We start from the raw sequence: 18,221 nt of genomic DNA, 5'->3' as shown, positions 1-18,221 counted from the left end.
TTTTTAAAATTTAATGTTGGTATAGTCAAAAAGCTCAAGTTTTTTTCTCGAGAATGATAATCTCTCCAGAATGTTCTCTATACTAAATTTAGAGATGAAAATACCTCAAGTACAGCTCAGTCACTTACCTAAACTACCAGCTGCCATTGCAGATCCAAGTGCAGCACTCAGACTTGGAACCATCTGCTCATAGTAAACTGTATCTGGACAAATGCATGCTGTTGCACCTACTGGTCCCGGCCAACTCTGAACTGGTCTTGGAAACCCAACCAGAAACACGGGCAGGGTAAAGAGAGGAAGCAAAGGAGAAGAAAGTAGTGTAGAAAGAACTATGAAGAAAATTACAACTGGGAAGAAGACTATATTGAGCGTAATTAAAGTGGTGGTAGATTTTCGACGCTGTTTTTTCTCTGTCCATGAGGTCAAGAGAACAGCTACAGCAAACTGCAGTTTGGTGATGAGCTGAAGCAGTCGATCACGAATAATACCAACCTGCAAACACAAAAACAAGATAAACATTTTTATTTATTTCACAGACTCTCAGAACTGGAAGAGACCTCAAGAACATTAAGCTCAATTCAGACATGAACAAGAATTCTCTGTACATACCACAGACACAACAACACATATCTCTGTATCAATTATTTATGAAGCATCTACTATGTGCCAGGCTCTGGGTACAGAAACCAGCCTTAATGTTAAGGGCACCACCATCTTCCCAGGTATCCAAGGTCCCAATCTAAGCAACATTCTTGATTCCTTGCTTTTATTGTAACCCCCCCCCAATCCAATTAGTAATCAAATCCTGGGGTTTCTACCTTTCTAAAATCTCTCTTATATGCCCCTCTTCTTTCCTGTGATACAGCCACCACCCTGGCACAGGCCCCTATCACTTCATACCTAGATTACTGCAATAGCCTGCCTCGTGTCTCTCTCCATGCCAGTCTATCCTCTACTCAACTGTCAAAGTGACCTTACTAAAGCATTTCTCTGACCCTGTCACCCCCTTATTCAATCAACTCCAGTAGCTTTCTATTTCTCCAAGATCAAATACAAAATCCTTTGTTTGGTTTTTAAAGCCAACTTGCTCCCTCTTACCTCTGTTAAGTCTTTTCACACTTCACTCCCCTTAAACAAAACAATACATTGTCTAACTCTGGGTGTTTTCCTTGGTTACCTATCCCTCAGGCCTGGAATTCTCTCTATCCTCATCTCTACCTCCTGGCTTCCTTAGAATCTCAGTTAAAACCCCACCTTCTGCAAGGTCTTCCTCAATGCTAGTGCCTTCCCTCTGTGCTTACCTCCAACATGTGAGTGTCCATGTGTGCATGCATGCAGGCATGTGTCTACTGCTTGTTTGTATGTTGTCTGCCCCAGCAGATTGTGGATTCATTGTAGCTAGGAACTATTTTTGCCTTTCTTTGTATCTCTACTGCTTAACATAGCACCTGGCACATAGCAAGTACTTAATAAATGTTTGTTGATTTGACTCTCAACTTCTTATTCTTCACAATTACACCTTGCACTAATTTTGTTGGGTAACATTATCACTTCTGACACAAGAGCATTTGAGTACAAAAAAAATCCTCACAGTTTGTCGGATGAACTGCTTCTTAGTTATACAAGTGTAACACTACATTTATACCAATTAAATTTGATCTTGTTAGATTTGGCCCAACACTCTGATCTGGCCACATATTTAAAGACCTCCTTCCTTTATAAAATATTCACGGCAACATTTTATTGCTGAAAACAAAGTAGGTGACCATCAACTGGGAAATGGTTAAGCAAACTGTGGTACAAGAATGTAATGGAATATTACTGTCCCTTTAGAAATGAACATGAAAAATTTAGAAAAACATGAGACTGACATTAACTGATAGAAAGAAATATGCAGAATGATGAAATCAACAATAAATAATGACTAAAATAAGGGGCAGCTAGGTGACACAGTGGATAAGAGTGCTGGGCCTGGAGTCAAGAACACACATCTTCCCGAGTTCAAATCTGGCTTCAGACACTTGTTAGCTGTGTGACCCTGGACAAGTCACTTAATCCAGTTTGCCTTAGTTTCTCATCTAGAAAATGAGCTGGAGAAGGAAATGGCAAACCATTCCAGTATCTTTGCCAGGAAAATCCCAAATGGGACCACAAAGAATTGGACACAACTGAAACAACTGAATCACAAAATAATGTAATAAATAACCACCACTACAACAAAACACATGCACTGCATAATTATAATAACCAAGTTTGGCTTAGGAGAAGCCCAGCTCTTCTCTTCAGAGGTTTGGGCCTACTGTTATGGAATTACCATCAGACACAGCTGTATGGGCTGGTTGGTTCTGCTGTCCTGCTTTTTTCCTTCTCTCCTTTTTGTTTTTTCCAAAAGGAGAAGGAAGGGATATATCTACCAAGGGTTGGGGAAAGGGGATGAATATAACTGTAAAGGAAGGTGATATTAAAAACAAACCAAAAAAAAAAATTAATATTTTTAAGTGAAGGACTTGGACAAGATCATCTTTAAGGTCTTCTCTAGCTCCAAATCTCATGACCTATGGATAATATGAACATAGAAAGCAGCCAGACTACAAAAACATTTATAAAATTCACACACATGAACAGTTGGGAAAGCTTCTAAAAGAGGGGTTCTTAACCTTTTATGGTGTCAGGGACACCTCTGGCAATCTGGTGAAGCTTACTGATCCCTTCTCATTATGTTTTTAAACTCATAAAATACATAGGATTACTAAAGAAACCAATTATATTGAAATCTAGGTATCAGAAATATTTTGTTTTTAAAGTTCACAGACCTCAGGTAAAGCATTCCTGTTCTAAAACCTATTCACTTGTTCTCTTGGTGACAGGTGCTAAGAATGTTGGGTGCACTAAGCCATAGAATGCACAGGTATTCTTAAAAAAAATGAAATAAAATAATAAGCTTTTAAGGGCGTTGTTCTAGAAAGTTGTGCTTTTCTGTCTCTGTGTCTGTCCTCTTGACAGCAGCTAAGGGGCACAATGGATAAAATGCTGTGTCTGAAGTCAAGAGGACCTGAATTCAAGTCTGTTCTCAGACACTTAGTAGCTGGGAGTATCATTTAATCTGCCGGTCTCAGTTTCCTCAATGGTAACATGGGGATAATACAGCACCTACCACAAATGAGATAATATTTTTTAAGAATGTGCTACACAATATCACTCATGAAACCTCTCTCCCTCTCTCTTTTCCCCCCTTCTTTCACTTCCTAATGTTTACTGCTAGGTTATATTGAAGTGAACAGTAAGTACTGGCAACACTTGCTTCTTTATAAACTACCTAGGTTTTTACATTATTTATGCCTTAAAACTTCTGTTTGAAGCCAGAGAGAGGGAGAGAAATAGCCACAGCTACTTTGCTCCATAGAGCAAAATGAAGTGTGAAATCTAGGGGAAAAACTTTCTTATTCTAAACAACTTTAGAGTCATTGCTTCAATTGTCTTCTTCAACTGGTCACACCGTTTTTTTCCCTTGAATTTCCCAAGACATGAGCACATGAATGTCAGTCAATAGAATTATTTATTTAATGCTTTATTATTTTTAGTTAAGCCCCAAAGTAAAAGCTAACTTCTTGACCCTGTCTGCCCAGAAAATAAATATTTCCTTATCTAGGATTGGAGGGTGGAAGACACACTTATTGGATCCTCTGCTTAGTATATAATTAAGTGGCTTAATATATAACTAAGTGACTGATACTACAAAAGTCTCTGGGGAAAAAGTTAGCTGTTATAGATAATGTTATTTAACATGGTTTCTATTTCTTTTCATGAACCTGTAAATAAATGCTGAGTTTTCTGAACCACATGCTTGCAAAAGGTGCTGATCACATTACCTGGGGCGATATCGGATAGTGAAGTTCCCTAATTATCTGGATGTAAATGATAAGTTTGCTATTTGTCTTTCATTCTTGAGGAAGACCATGGTTACATCAGGAAGGTGAGGCCATGATATGCAAGTGAATTGGATTTAAGTGAGGGAGGGTTGTGCAAAGTCACCAACCTCAGTTTCTCCTCTGGAGCCATCTGGGTCCGGTGGCCAGATACAGATCAGGACAACTTGGCTTTTTTAAGCTAAGGTCTTCAAAACAGTCTGTTTGACTGAAGCCAAATGGTAAGCTAGAAGAGGCAGAAATCTCACCAAAAATTTTCCAGAGTCATTATATGACACGACACATAAGTTATGTTAAAGATAGCTGATTTTACACAAGAGAAAGAATAATCAATCAATAAACATTTATCAAGCACCTAATATGTGCCAGGCACTGTGCAAAGTGCTGGAGATACCAAATGAGACAAAAGATGGTCCTTGTAAGGAACTTAAAATATAAAGAGGGAGACAATATAAAAACAAATACATATAAAACAAGCTACATACTGGAAAAACAGGAAATACTTAACAAAGGGAAGGCACTAGAATTAAAGGGATCGGGAACGGCTCCCTGTAAAAGATGGGATTTTAAGTGGAACTAAAAAAGAAGGAATCAGGAGGCAGAACTGAGGAAAGAGAGGATTCCTGGCATTGAGGGCGGCTAAAAGAAAATGCAAGGAGCCAAGAGACAGAGCATCTTGTTGGTGAACAGCCAGGAGGCCAGTGTCACTAGACTGAGTAGTACATGGTAGAAAATAAAGTATAAGAAGACTGAAAAAGTAGGAGGGAGCTAGGTTATAAAGAGATTTTAATAATAAATAAAGCATTTTTTTCTTTGATCCTGAAGGTGACAGGGAGCCAACAGAATCTGATCTGTACTTTAAGAAAATTACTGTAGTGGACTTCCATTTCTGGGAGCCAAGATAGTGGAGTAAGTAAGTGGTTCTCACCTTCCCTTAATGACCTGTGAAAGCCCAAAAATCATCACCCCAGGAAAAACCCTGGAACAGCTGAGCCAGAAGAAGGATGGGGTACAGCAGTATTATAGCCCAGGAAGCTTGGGGAATAACAGGAAAGGCCCCTCTTGCTCTGGGGGAGGGGAAGGAGTATAGGACAGCAGGCATCCCAGCAAGCCAGTGCAAGTCCCACTTCAGCATACCAGGGGAGCTCCTGAGCCCCAGGGTGGTAGATCAGGCAAGCACCAACACCAGAACTCCCCTGGCCCCAGCACCTCAGAATAGGTGGGGAAACTGGCAGACACCAGCTTGGAAAACCTCTACGTATGACGGCATTCTGCAGCAGCCAAATCTCCTGGTGCTTCAGCACGATTCCAGGAAGCACAACTCCAGTAGGCAAAGCTCCAGGCTGACAAATATCCTCCAGCAGCCAAACACTCGAGTACAAGGCCCAGGTGAGCAGGAGCCAAACCATTCAAGTACATGGCCCAGGTGAGCAGGCGTACTCCAGGAGCCAGATTCCTCACCCCCACCCTGAGAACTCCAGTGTTGCTGACCCCAGACCAGCACCAGGTAAGCTGCCAGAGTCCTTTAGACTTGACTGCCAGCACATGAGACCCAAGCACACAAAGCCAGTACTGGGTCTGGGGCTCCCAGCACAAGAAGGTTGGGTCAGTGCCCCTTGTGCTCCAGCATGAGAGCTCAAATTTTTTAAAAAGTCAGTCAGGAAATAGGCAAACACCACGAACAAAAAGCAGATAATGACCACAGATTCTTATTATGGGAACAGGGAAGGTCAAAGCACAAATTCAGAAAAGCACAACATTGTCAATACACCTACACCTGAAACCTCAAAGGGGAATATGAACTAGTCTCCAGCCCAAAAAAGCCTTCTTAGAAGAACTCAAGGACAGAAGAGCTCAAGAAGGACTTTAAAAGTCAAATAAGAGAAGTAGAAGAAAAATTGGGAAAAGAAATGAGAGGTATGCAAAAAACAGTCAATAGCTTGGAAAAGGAAGAACAAAAATTAACTGTAGAAAACAAGTCCTTAAAAAGTAGAATTGGCCAAATGGAAAAGGAGGTACAAAATCTAAAAGAAGAAAACAATTCACTAAAATTAGAATTGGGCAAGTGGAAGCCAATGACTGTGAGAGATCAAGAATCAGTCAAACAGAAACAAAAGAATGGAAAAAAAAAAAAGAAAACAAAATACCTCATTGGTAAAACCACTGAACTGGAAAATAGATCCAGGACAGACAATTTTAAAATTACTGGTTTACCTGAAAAACATGATGAAGAAAAAGAACCTGGACAGTAGCTTTCAGTAAATCATTAAGGAAAACTGCCCTGAAGTCCTAGAACCAAAGCGTAAAACAGTCATTGAAACAATCTATCAATCACGGCCTAAAAGAGATCCCAAACTGAAAATGCCAAGGAATGCTGCCACCAAATTCCAAAATTACCAAGTCAAAGAGAAAATACTGCAAGCAGCCAAAAAGAAACAATTTAAATATCATGGAACCACAGTCAAGATACGCAAGGCCCTTGCAGCTTCTACATTAAAAGATCAGAGGGCGTGGAATATGATATTCCATAAGGCAAAGGAATCTGGATTACAACCAAGGATCAACTACCGAGAGAAACTGAGCATAATCTTTCAAGGGAGGAGATGGACATTCAATGAAATAAGAAACTTCCAAACCTTCCTGATGAAAAGACCAGAGCTCAACAGAAAAGTTGATCTTTAAATACAAGACTCAAGAGAGGCATAAAAAAGTGAACAGGAAAGAAAAAAAACTCAACAATATGTTATTAATAACAGCAAACTGTTTACATCCCTACAAGGGAAGATGACACTTATAACTCTTGAGAATGACATTTAAAAGGGGTATATACATCGACAGAGGGCATAGTGTATAAATTGACTTTGATATGATGATAAAAAAAATCTAAGTGAAAAGGGATGAAAAGGGATTGTACAGAAGAGGAAAGGAGGAGGAAGACGAGGGTAAATTACATCACATGAAAAGGCACAAAAACTTATTACGGTAGAGGGAAAGAAGCGGGGGTAATGAGCATTGTTTGAACCTAACTCTCATCAGATTTGGTTCAAAGAGAGAATAACATAATCAGTTAGGTACAGAAATCTAACTTACCCTATAGGAAGTAGGAGGAGAAAGGGAAAAGAAAAGAGGAGGTGAATAATAGTGAGGGAAGAAGCAGTAAGGGTAAAAGGGAAGAAAATGGAGGAGGCTAACAGAAGGGAAGGCAGACAAGGAAGATGGTGGTCAAAAGCAAAACTCTAGGGAGGACGGAAAAGGAGAAGGGAGGGAGGGAATATAAAGACACACATAGTAATCAGAACTGTGAATATGAATGGGATGAACTCTTCCATAAAAAGGAAGCAGATAGAATGGATTAAGAACCATAATCTATGTTGTTTACAAGAAACACATTTGAAGCAGAGGGATAGACAGAGAGTAAAGGTAAAAGGCTGGAGCAGAATATATTATGCTTTAGCTAAAGTAAAAAAAAGCAGAGGTAGCAATCCTGATCTCAGACAAAGCGAAAGCAAAAATATATCTAATTAAAAGAGATAAGGTAGGAAATTACATTCTGCTAAAAGGTACCACAGACAACAAAGTGATATTACTAAACATATATGCACCAAGTAGTTTAGCATTCAAATTCTTAGAGAAGTTAAGGGAGTTACAGATAGAAATAGATATCAAAACTATACTGGTGGGGGACTTCAACCTTCCCCTCTAAGAAAGAAGAGATTGATGAATTGGGCATGCAACTAAAAAAGCTAGAAAAAGCACAAATTAAAAAACTGCAACTAAGTACCAAATTGGAAATTCTGAAAACCAAAGGAGAGATTAATAAAACTGAAATTAAGAAAACTATTGAACTAATAAATAAAACTAAGAGCTGGTTTTATGAAAAAAAAACCTAATAAAACAGATAAACCTTTGGCAAATTTGATTTAAAAAAAAAAAAAAGAAGAAAACCAAATTACCAGCATCAAAAACAAAAAGGGAGAATTCACCACCAATGAACAGGAAATCAAAACAACAATTAGGAGCTATTTTGCCCAACTGTATGCCAATAAATCTGACAATCTTAGTGAAACAGATATTAACAAAAATATAAATTGCTCAGATTAATGGAAGAGAAAATAAAACACTTAAATAACCCCATTTCAGAAAAAGAAATTGAACAAACCATCAATGAACTTCCTAAGAAAAAATCTCCAGGGCCAGAGGGATTTACAAATGAATTCTATCAAACATTTAAAGAACAATTAATTTCAATACTATATAAACTATTTGGGAAAATAGGTGAAGGAGTCCTACCAAATTCTTTTTATGATACAAAGATGGTGCTGACATCTAAACCAGGAAGAGCTAAAACAGAGAAAGAAAATTATAGAGTAATTTCCCTAATGAATATAGATGTAAACATTTTAAGTAAAATATTAGCAAAGAGATGATAATACACTATGACCAGGTAGGATTTATACCAGGAATGCAGGGCTGGTTCAATACTAGGAAAACCATCAGCATAACTGACCATATCAACAACAAAACTAACAGAAATCATATGACTATCTCAATAGATGCAGAAAAAGCTTTTGATGAAATAAAACACCTTTCCTATTAAAAATACCAGAGAGCACAGGAATAAATGGAGTCTTCCTTAAAATGATAGGTAGCATCTGTTTAAAACCATCAGCAAGCATTATATGTAATGGGGATAAGCTAGAAGCATTTCCAATAAGATTGGGGGTGAAACAAGGATGTCCATTATCACCACTGTTATTCAATATTGTACTAGAAACATTAGCTTTAGCAAAAAGAGGAGAAAAAGAAAGTGAAGGAATTAGAATAGGCAAAGAAGAAACAAAGCTATAACTCTTTGCAGATGATATGATGGTATACTCCAAGTAAAAAATTACTTGAAATAATAAACAAATTTAGCAAAGTTGCAGAATATAAAATAAACCCACATAAATCATTGGCATTTCTACATATTACTAACAAAGCCCAACAGCATGAGACAGAAAGAGAAATTCCATTAAGAGTTACTTTAGACATTATAAAATATTTGGGAGTCTACCTGCCAAAACAAACTCAAGAACTATGCGAACACAATTCCAAAACACTTTTCACACAAATAAAACCAGATCTAAATAATTAGAAAAACATCAGTTACTCATGGGTAGGCCAACCCAATATAATAAAAATGACAATTTAATTTAAATTAATTGACTTACTCAGTGTCATACCAATCAAACTACCAACAAATTATTTTATAGAGCTAGAAAAAACAATAACAAAATTCACCTGGAGGAACAAAAGGTCCAGAATATCAAGGGAACTAATGAAAAGAAATGCAAGGGAAGGTGGCCTAGCTGGACGAGATTTTAAATTGTATTACAGAGCAGCAATCATCAAAACTACTTGGCACTGGCTAAGAAACAGAGTGGTGGATCAATGTAATAGGTTAGGTATGCAAGACACAACAGATGATGACTATAGTAATCTACTATTCGGTAAGTCCAAAGACTCCAGCTTCTAGGATAAGAACTCACTATTTAAAAAAACTGCTGGGAAAACTGGAAAAAAGTACGGCAGAAACTAGGCACAGACTAACATCTTATACCCTATACCAAGATAAAGTCAAAACGGGTACGTGATTTAGATATAAAGACTGATACTATAAGTAAACAAGGGGAGCACAGAATAGTTTACTGTCAGATTTATGGAGAACAGAAGAATTTATGACCAAACCAGAGATGGAGAACATTATGAAATGCAAAATGATTTTGATTACATTAAATTGAAAAGTTCTTGCACAAACAAAGCCAATGCAACCAAGATTAGAAGGAAAGCAAAAAGCTTTTACATCCAGTGTCTCTGATAAAGGTCTCATTTCTAAAATAGAGAACTGAGTCGAATTTATAAGAACACAAGTCATTCCCCAATTGATAAATGGTCAAAAGATGGGAACAGGCAGTTTTCAGAGGAAGAAACTAAAGCTATCTATAGTCATATCAAAAAATGTTCTAAATCACTATTGATGAGAGAAATGCAAATCCAAATGACTCTGAGGTACCATATCACACCTATCAGATTGGCTAACACGACAAAACAAGAAAATGATAAATGCTGGAGAAGATGTGGGAAAAATTGGAGCACTAATGCATTGTTGGTGGAGCTGTGAACTGATCCAACCATTTTGAAGAGCAATTTGAAACTATGCCCAAAGGACTATAAAAATGTGCATACCCTTTGACCCTGCAATACCACTTCTAGGTCTTTATCCCAAAGAGATCATAAAAATGGGAAAAGGACCCACATCTACAAAAATATTTATAGCAGCTTTTTTTATGGTGGCAAAGAATTGGAAATTGAGGGGATGCCCATCAATTGGTGAATGGCTGAACAAGTTGTGGTATATGAATGTAATGGAATACTATTGTGCTATAAGAAATGATGAGCAGTCAGACTTCAAAAAACTAGACTTATATGAACTGATGCAAAGTGAAATGAGCAGAACCAGGAGAACATCATACACAGTAACAGCCACATCGTGTGATGACTGACTTTGATAGACTTAGTTCTTCTCAGCAATGCAAGGATCTAAGGCAACTCCAAAAGACTCATGATGGAAAATGATATCCACATCCAAAGAAAGATCTATGGAGTCTGAATGCAAATGGAAGCATACTATGTGCTCTCCTTTACTTTGGCCATTTTGTTTTTTCTTTCATGTAGTTCTTCCCATTAGTTCTAATTCTTCCATACATGACTAATGTGAAAATATGTTTACTACAAATGTATAAGCAGAGTCTACATCAGATTGCATGCTGTCTTGGGGAGGGGGAAGGAGAGGAAGAGGGAAAAATTTAAAACTCAAAATCTTATGGAAGTGAATGTTGAAAACTAAAAATAAATTATTTAAAAAAAAGAAATTACTGTAATGGTTGAATGGAAGATAAACTAGGGTAGAGAAAGACTTGATGCAGGTAGACTGACCAGCAGACTATTGCAATAGTCCAAGTATGAAGTGATAAAGGGCTTCATTAGAGTGGTGACAGTGTCAGAGGCAGGAAAGGGATGTATTGAAGAGACACTGCAAAGGCAAAATTGACAGGCCTTGGCCATAGATTGCATATGGGAGGTGAGAGATAGTGAGAAATCCAGTATGACGCATAGGCTGAGAACCTGAGGGACTGGAAAGATTGTATTACCCTCTATAGTAAGAGGGAAGGGAGGGTGTTTGGGGGAAAGATAAGCAGTTCTGTAGTTTAAGATGTCTACTGGACATCTTGTTTGACTTGTATAAAAGGCAGCTCGAGATATGAAACTGGAAGTCAACAGAGTAATTAGAGCCTGATAATTAGATTTAAGAATCCTCAGCACAGAGATGGTAACTAAAGCCATGGGAGTTGAAGAGATCACCAAGAGAAGTACCACTGAGGGAAAAAAGATGAAGCTCTAAAACAACCCTGTGGAACATCTATAGTTAGAGGGTATGATCTGGATGAGGATCCAGCAAAGGGGACTGAGAAGGAATGGTTAGGTAGTAAGAGGAAAACCAAGAAAAAGTAGTGTTCTGAAAACCTAATGAGAAGAGAGTATCAAGGAGGAAAGGGAAATCAGCAGTATCAAAAGCTGCACAGAGGCTGAAGAGAATGTGAAAAGGACATTGGATTTGGCAGCTAAGAGATTACTAGTTAACAATGGGAGAAATTGTTTTGGTGGAACAATAAGGTCAGAAGCCACATTGTAAGGCATGGAGAAGAGAAAGGAGAGAAAATGGAGATATCTACTGTAGATGGCCATTTCAAGTAGTTTAGCCACAAAGAGAAGAAGAGATAGAAGATGATAACTAATGGGAATGGAAAGATCAAGTGAGGTTTCTTCAGGATGAGGGAGGCATGGGAATGTTTGTATGAAGTAGGGAATGAGCTAGCAGGCAGAAAGAGATTGAACATAAGTGACAGAGTGGGGATGATAAAGATGGTATTTTGTTGCAAGAGTTGGGACTGAACGAGACTGCTTGGCAGGTAGATGGGTCAGCCTTTTCAAGGAGTAAGGCCACATCATCATGGGAGACAGGGGCAAAGGAGGAAATAGTGGCAGAAGGCATCTGAGTGACAGATGAGGAAGGAGAAAAGGGACTTCATGGAGAATGGCTTCAATTTTTTCTGTAAAATATGAAGTAAGGTTCTCAGCTGAAAGGGGGAGAGGGGCAGCTATGGGAAGTTTGAAGAAGGATGAAAAGGCTTGGAAAAGCTGCTGTAGCAAGTGGGATAGGGAGTTTAAATTGCAGGTACAGAAAGATTTTCTAGCAGCAGTGAATGCCCAATTCAAGTTATACAACACAATTTGTCATGGACCCAGTCAGATTAGTTGTGTTATTTTCTCTACCTTCATGCAAAGGCACATGTGTAGAAGTGAAGGTGGCAAATGGTGGGAGTAATTCAAGGCTAAGACTTTGGTAAAGTGGTCTGCTTGCTTGCTTGCTGTTTGTCTTTTTTTTTCAAAGATGACCATGACATCACGAAAGGGATGCATGATATGCAAGTGAATAGGATTTAAGAGAGGAAGGACTGTGCAAAGTCACCAGCCTCACTTTCTCCTCCATCTGAGCCATCTGAATCCAATGGCCAGATATAGATCAGGATGACTAGAGATGGCCCAGGATGCACTGGAGAACCTTGGCCATTTCAATCTAAGGTCTTCAACAGCTCTCAGTCTGACTGAGGGCAAATGGCAAGCTAGAAGAGGCAGAAATCTCACCAAAAAATTTCCAGAGTCACTATATGACATGACAGATAGGTCATGTTAAAAATAGCTGATTATATATAGAGAAAAAATAATCAATCAATAATAAAACATTTATCAAGCACCTAGTAGGGATTCATGAGAAGAGGTCAGTGCAGAGATGAACTGATATACCAAGGGGTCAAGATGGGGAAAATAACACGGATTTCTTCCCTTGAGAACTGTCTTTTCATATCCTTAGATGATTTATTAATAGGGGATTTATTCTTCCTTATAATACCTTGGAAATGAGACCTTTATCAGAGAAACCTGCTATAAAGATTTTTTCCAGTTAATCATTTCTCTTTTAATCTCAACTTTGTATTTGTTTGTACAAAATCTTTTTAATTTTATGTAATTAAAATCATCCATGTTATCTTTTGTGACTCTCTCTATTCCTTGTTTGGTCATTAACTTTTCTCCTATCCACAGGTCTAACGTGGTAATTTTGTCCAAGTTTCTTCTCGTTTGTTTATGATGTGCCCTTTTATATCTAGGTCACGCACCCATCTGTAACTTATCTTTGTAATAAGGTGTGAAGTGTCAGTCTAAATTTAATTTCTTCCATACTAATATCCAATATATCACTAAAAAAACCTACAAAAAACAAAACAAAACAACAACCACCAACCAGCTAGACATCCTATTTCAAGAAATCATTAAAGAAAACCGCCCAGACATATCAGAACAAGGAGGTAAAATAAAAACAGAAAGAATCCACTGGTCACCTTCCGGAACTCCAAAATGAAAACTCCCAGCAATAACATTGCTAACATTCAGTACTTCCAGACAAAAGAAGAATATATTACAAGCAGTCAGAAAGTAAGAATTTAAATATCAAAGAAGTGGTACAATCAAGACTGTATAAGAGGTAGCAGCTATCACTTTAAAGGAGTCTAAAACATGGAATGAAATATTCCAAAAGGCAAAAGACAAAAGTCACAAATACAAATAACATACCTAGCAAAAATGAATATGATCCTACAAGGAAAGAAATGGATTTTCAATGAAATAGTAGCTTTTCAAATATTCCTGAAGAAAAAACAAGAACTGAAAAGGCACTTATTATAAATAACAGAAGTCAAGAGAAAAACAAAAAAGTAGCTACAAGTCAACAATCAGGAAAATAAACTGTTCAAAGGAGACACTGAAGGGGGATTCTTTTAGAATTCCAATGTCACAAGGTGAGCCACAGAATAGTTAGGTGGGACAAAATAACAAAATACCTATAAATACTTTTGGTAGGTTTTGAAGATGTAAAAACAGAAAAAAGCAGTTGGGGTAGGGGAGGGGGGAAGAGAAGGCTACATTAAGGGTAGATGGGATAACTTAAGACAGAGAAGAACTACATGCAAACATGGAAGGAGGGAAGGGGGCAAATGTCATTTGAAGATCATTTTCATCTAAACTGGTCAAAAGAGGGCAGAACACTTACATACATACAAAGAGTTTAGTGTAAGCATGCATTCAATTCAACAGGGTTACAGATAGGAACAGGAAAAGGGAAAGGGGAATATGAGTAAGGGTAAATACAGGAATGGCAGTTAGGTGGCACAGTGGATAGAGTGCTAGGCCTGGAGTCAAGAAGACTGAGTTCAAATATGGCCTCAGACATCCCTGGGCAACTACTTAACCCAGTTTGCCTCAGTTTCCTCATCTGTAAAATGAGCTGGAGAAGGAAATGACAAACCACTCCAGTATCTCTGCCAAGAAAATCTTAAAGGACTCATAGAGTCAGACATGACAAAATATATATATATATATATATGTATGTATGTATGTATGAAGGTATTAGTCATAAGCAAAACCTTAAGCCTGAAGAAGAGAAGGTGAAGAAAAAGATAAAAGGAAAAATATAACGGGCAACAACTTGAAATAAACAGGGAAAGAGGTACATACAGATGAAAAAGGATAAGAGAATAGAATGGAGGGAAATAAACAATTAACTGATTATAACCAATATAGGATGAATTTGCCCATAAATGGAAAAGATTAGCAGAAAGGGTTAGAAAGCAAAATCCAACACCCTTGAAATATAATGAGTAACAAAAGGTTAAAATAAGGGATTAGAGCAAAATCTATTTTGCCTCAGCTAAATACAAAAAAAGAAGTAGCAATTATGACTTCAGACAAGGCACAGCAAAAACAGACAACTAAAAAAAATAAAAAGTAAAACTAAATTTTTCTGAAAGGGTAACTGAGATGATGAACTCATATAACACCCAATGGCATAGTTTTTAAATACTCTTAAAGAAATAACTAAATGTGTTACAAGGTGAAATAGACAATAAAACTATAATAATGGGGGAACTCAAATTATCTCTATCAACTCTTAATAAATCTAACAAAAAAATGAACAGGAAAGAAATTAACGTCCTGAGAATTTTAGCAAAATTAAGTAAGACAAATCTCTGGACATTATTAAACGGAAATAGAAATATTTGTGTGTGTGTTGGTGTGCATGTAACAATCTATCTATAAATACAAATATATATGTCTATATACACATATATATTATCAGCTGCATATGGCACCATTACAAAAACTGATTAAGTCTTTAAGACACAAAGACCTCACAAACGAATGCTGAAAAGCAGAAATATTGTATATATCATTTATTAATTACATTGTAATGAATTATAATAAATAAAAGGCCAATAAAAATATTAAAAATCAACTGAAGACTAACTTACATATAGAATTATTAGGTCAAAAACCATCATAAAAACTACTGATAATTGCATTAAAGATAATGACAACATTCCAAAATTTTTGGGGTGTAGCCAGTACTTAAAGAAAATTTTGTATACCTAAACACTTTTTTTTTACAAAAAAGAAAAAGATTAGTGAATTGTGAATGCAACTAAAAAAATACCAAGAAATGAACAAATTTTAAAAACTTAAGCATCAAAAAAGAAGTCTTGAAAATTAAAGAAAACTCAAAACAAAAAAAACCCAAAAAACTACTGAATATTAGTAGCTACTCTGGGGGGAGAGGGAGGAGAGAGAAATCCCAAACTAACAAAATAGAGAAACCATTAGTTATTTTGATTAAAAAGAAGATCGAGGAAAACCAAATCACCACCATCAAAAATGAGAAAGGAGAATGAATTCAGAAGAAACGAAGAACAAAGGATATTATTAGAAACTATTCTTCCTAACCATATATGAACAAAACCAACAACTTAAATGAAATAAATATTTATAAAACTACAAAATACTCAAATTAACAGAACAGAGAACTTAAAACAATCCAATTTCAGAGGAATAAACAGAACAAGCTATAAATGAACTTCCAAATAAAAATTTTCCAGTTACCAGATGGATTCATAAGTGAATCTAAGAAATTAATTCCAATATTATATAAATTGTTTGCAAGAATAGCAAAAGAAAGGATTCAACCAAATTCCTTTCATCACACAGATATGGTTTTGACAAATAAAATGATAAACATAAAATACAAACATTCAAAATGGAAAAAGAAAACTATATACCGATATCCCTCAAAAACACAGAAGCAAAAATTTTAAATAAACTATCAGCAAAGAGGCTAAAACAACCTAAACAGTGATTACACACCATGCCAAGGTTAGATTTATATCAAAAATGCAGGGTTGGTTTAATAATAGGAAAACTATAAACTTAATTAGCTAGTTCTTAGTAACAAAAAACATATGACTATATCAACAGATGCAGAAAAAGCTTTCAACAAAATGTAATACCCATTTCTGTTAAAAATAAAACTAAAAAATATTATATTACATGGGAAATATAGTAGGAATAAATGGACCTTTAAAAAAAATAAGTAGTTTATATCTAAAACCACGAAAGCTACTCTTATTTACAATAGAGATAAACTAGAAACCTTTCCAACAATTCCAGGGGTGAACAAGGATGCCTATTTGTTACCATTTCTCTTTGACATGGTTGTAGAAATGCTAGCTACAATAAGGGGAAAAAAAAGAAACTGAGAGAATAATCATAAGTAACGACAAAACAAAACGATCACTTTGTGAATTTGCTTTTTTGGCTGCCACACTCCATTGCTTGCTCCTATTTAGCTGGCAGTCTACTAAAATGCTTGGATCTTCTACAGAATGGCTATTTTTTAATGCTTCTATCTTACACTCAAGAGGTTGATTTTTTTGTTTTACCCAGTGTTATATTCCATTTGCCCCTATAGAATTTTCTCTTATTAGATTCAGCCCAATGCTCTAGCCTGGCAAGATCCTTTTGGACCCAGACTCTGTCATGCAATATTAGTTATCCTTCCTACTTTGGTTTTCTGCAAATTTGATGAGCATGTCATCTATGACTTTATCTAAGTAACTGATAAAATGTTAAACAGCACAGGTCAAACCAGAGATCCCTGGGATCCTCTCTTGGAACACTGAAGCATAAATGACTACTATAAGGCAGCCATCCAGTTTCGAATCCAATGAATTGTATTATCATCTAGCCCATATCTCTTCATCTCCTCAAGAACAGTGTGAGGCACTAAACCTTCCATGGGTTGTGTCTCCCGATTAGAGTATGAGCTCCTTGACATCAGAGAATATTATCTTGCTTTTTTATCCTTACCTCTAGTACTTAGGACAGTGTATGGTACAAAGTTTATTCATTCACTGCAGAAAATATGCTAAAATCTAGTATCTACAGATTTTTGCTTAATCATAAGTTTAGTAATCCTAATCAAAAGATTTTAGCACATTTTTTGCAATGAATGAACTTTTACTAAACATTTACTATGTACCACATACCGTTATGTATGCACTGTCTCAAGTACCACAGATATGGATAGAAAATTAGGCTAGCCTTGCTTAATTTTTGATGAAGCCATGCTGACTCTGTAATCATCTCTTTCCTTTTGAGATGCTAGCTAACCATTAAAGGTTAATTTTTAATGATCCATTCTAGAGTGATCTTAGGAATCAAAGTCAAACTCGATGGTCTATAGTTTACAGACTGTTCTATTCTCTTGTGTGAAAGTTGGCACATTTTTTTTTTAATAACTAAGGATGTAGCTCATATGGGCTAAAAGATGTGAATTCAACAAGGGCAACTTGCTCATTACATTTCCCTCCAAACCCACTTTCCTCTGTTGAAGTCACTACACCCTTCTAGTCACCCATTTTTGCAATCTTGTCATTATTCTTGCCTCCTCACATTCCCTGACCCTGCACATTGAGTCAGCTGTCAAATCTTGTCATTTCTATCTCTATGATATCACTCCCATCTGTCCCTTTATCTCCATTTATACAGCCACTACTCTAATTTGGGTCCTCATTACTTCTAGCTTTGACTATTTTAAGATTCCTTCTTGGTCTGCCTGTCTCTAGTACCTCCTTCTCTAATATATCTTCCACACAAGTGCCAAGATGACTTTATTCAATAAACTCAATGTCTCCCTACTGCCTCTAAATATAAATTTCTCTTTTTAGCTTTTAAAGTACTTTACTACCTAGCCTCAAAAAATTTTCTTTTTTTTAGCCCTATTACACAACTCCATTTTGGGTACTCCTTGGT

The 18,221-nt window shown here is 36.7% G+C and overlaps 1 protein-coding gene across 4 annotated transcripts in view; it reads right to left on the bottom strand.

Annotated features, from left to right (window-relative positions):
* The window catches only part of PCNX4 (pecanex 4), a 57,611-nt gene that overhangs the window by 19,789 nt on the left and 19,601 nt on the right, over positions 1–18,221 (bottom strand). For all 4 annotated transcript variants that reach the window (XM_020986482.2, XM_078151517.1, XM_020986483.2 and 1 more), the window contains one exon: positions 129–492. In XM_020986482.2, the coding sequence (XP_020842141.1) occupies positions 129–492 (364 nt within the window). The remainder of the gene's footprint in view (positions 1–128; positions 493–18,221) is intronic.

Source organism: Phascolarctos cinereus, unplaced genomic scaffold (assembly GCF_003287225.1).
Source record: "Phascolarctos cinereus isolate Bilbo 61053 unplaced genomic scaffold, phaCin_HiC Scaffold_3;HRSCAF=262, whole genome shotgun sequence".
In the NCBI taxonomy this organism is placed as follows: domain Eukaryota; kingdom Metazoa; phylum Chordata; class Mammalia; order Diprotodontia; family Phascolarctidae; genus Phascolarctos; species Phascolarctos cinereus.
This window is presented reverse-complemented; position numbering and strand designations above follow the sequence as displayed.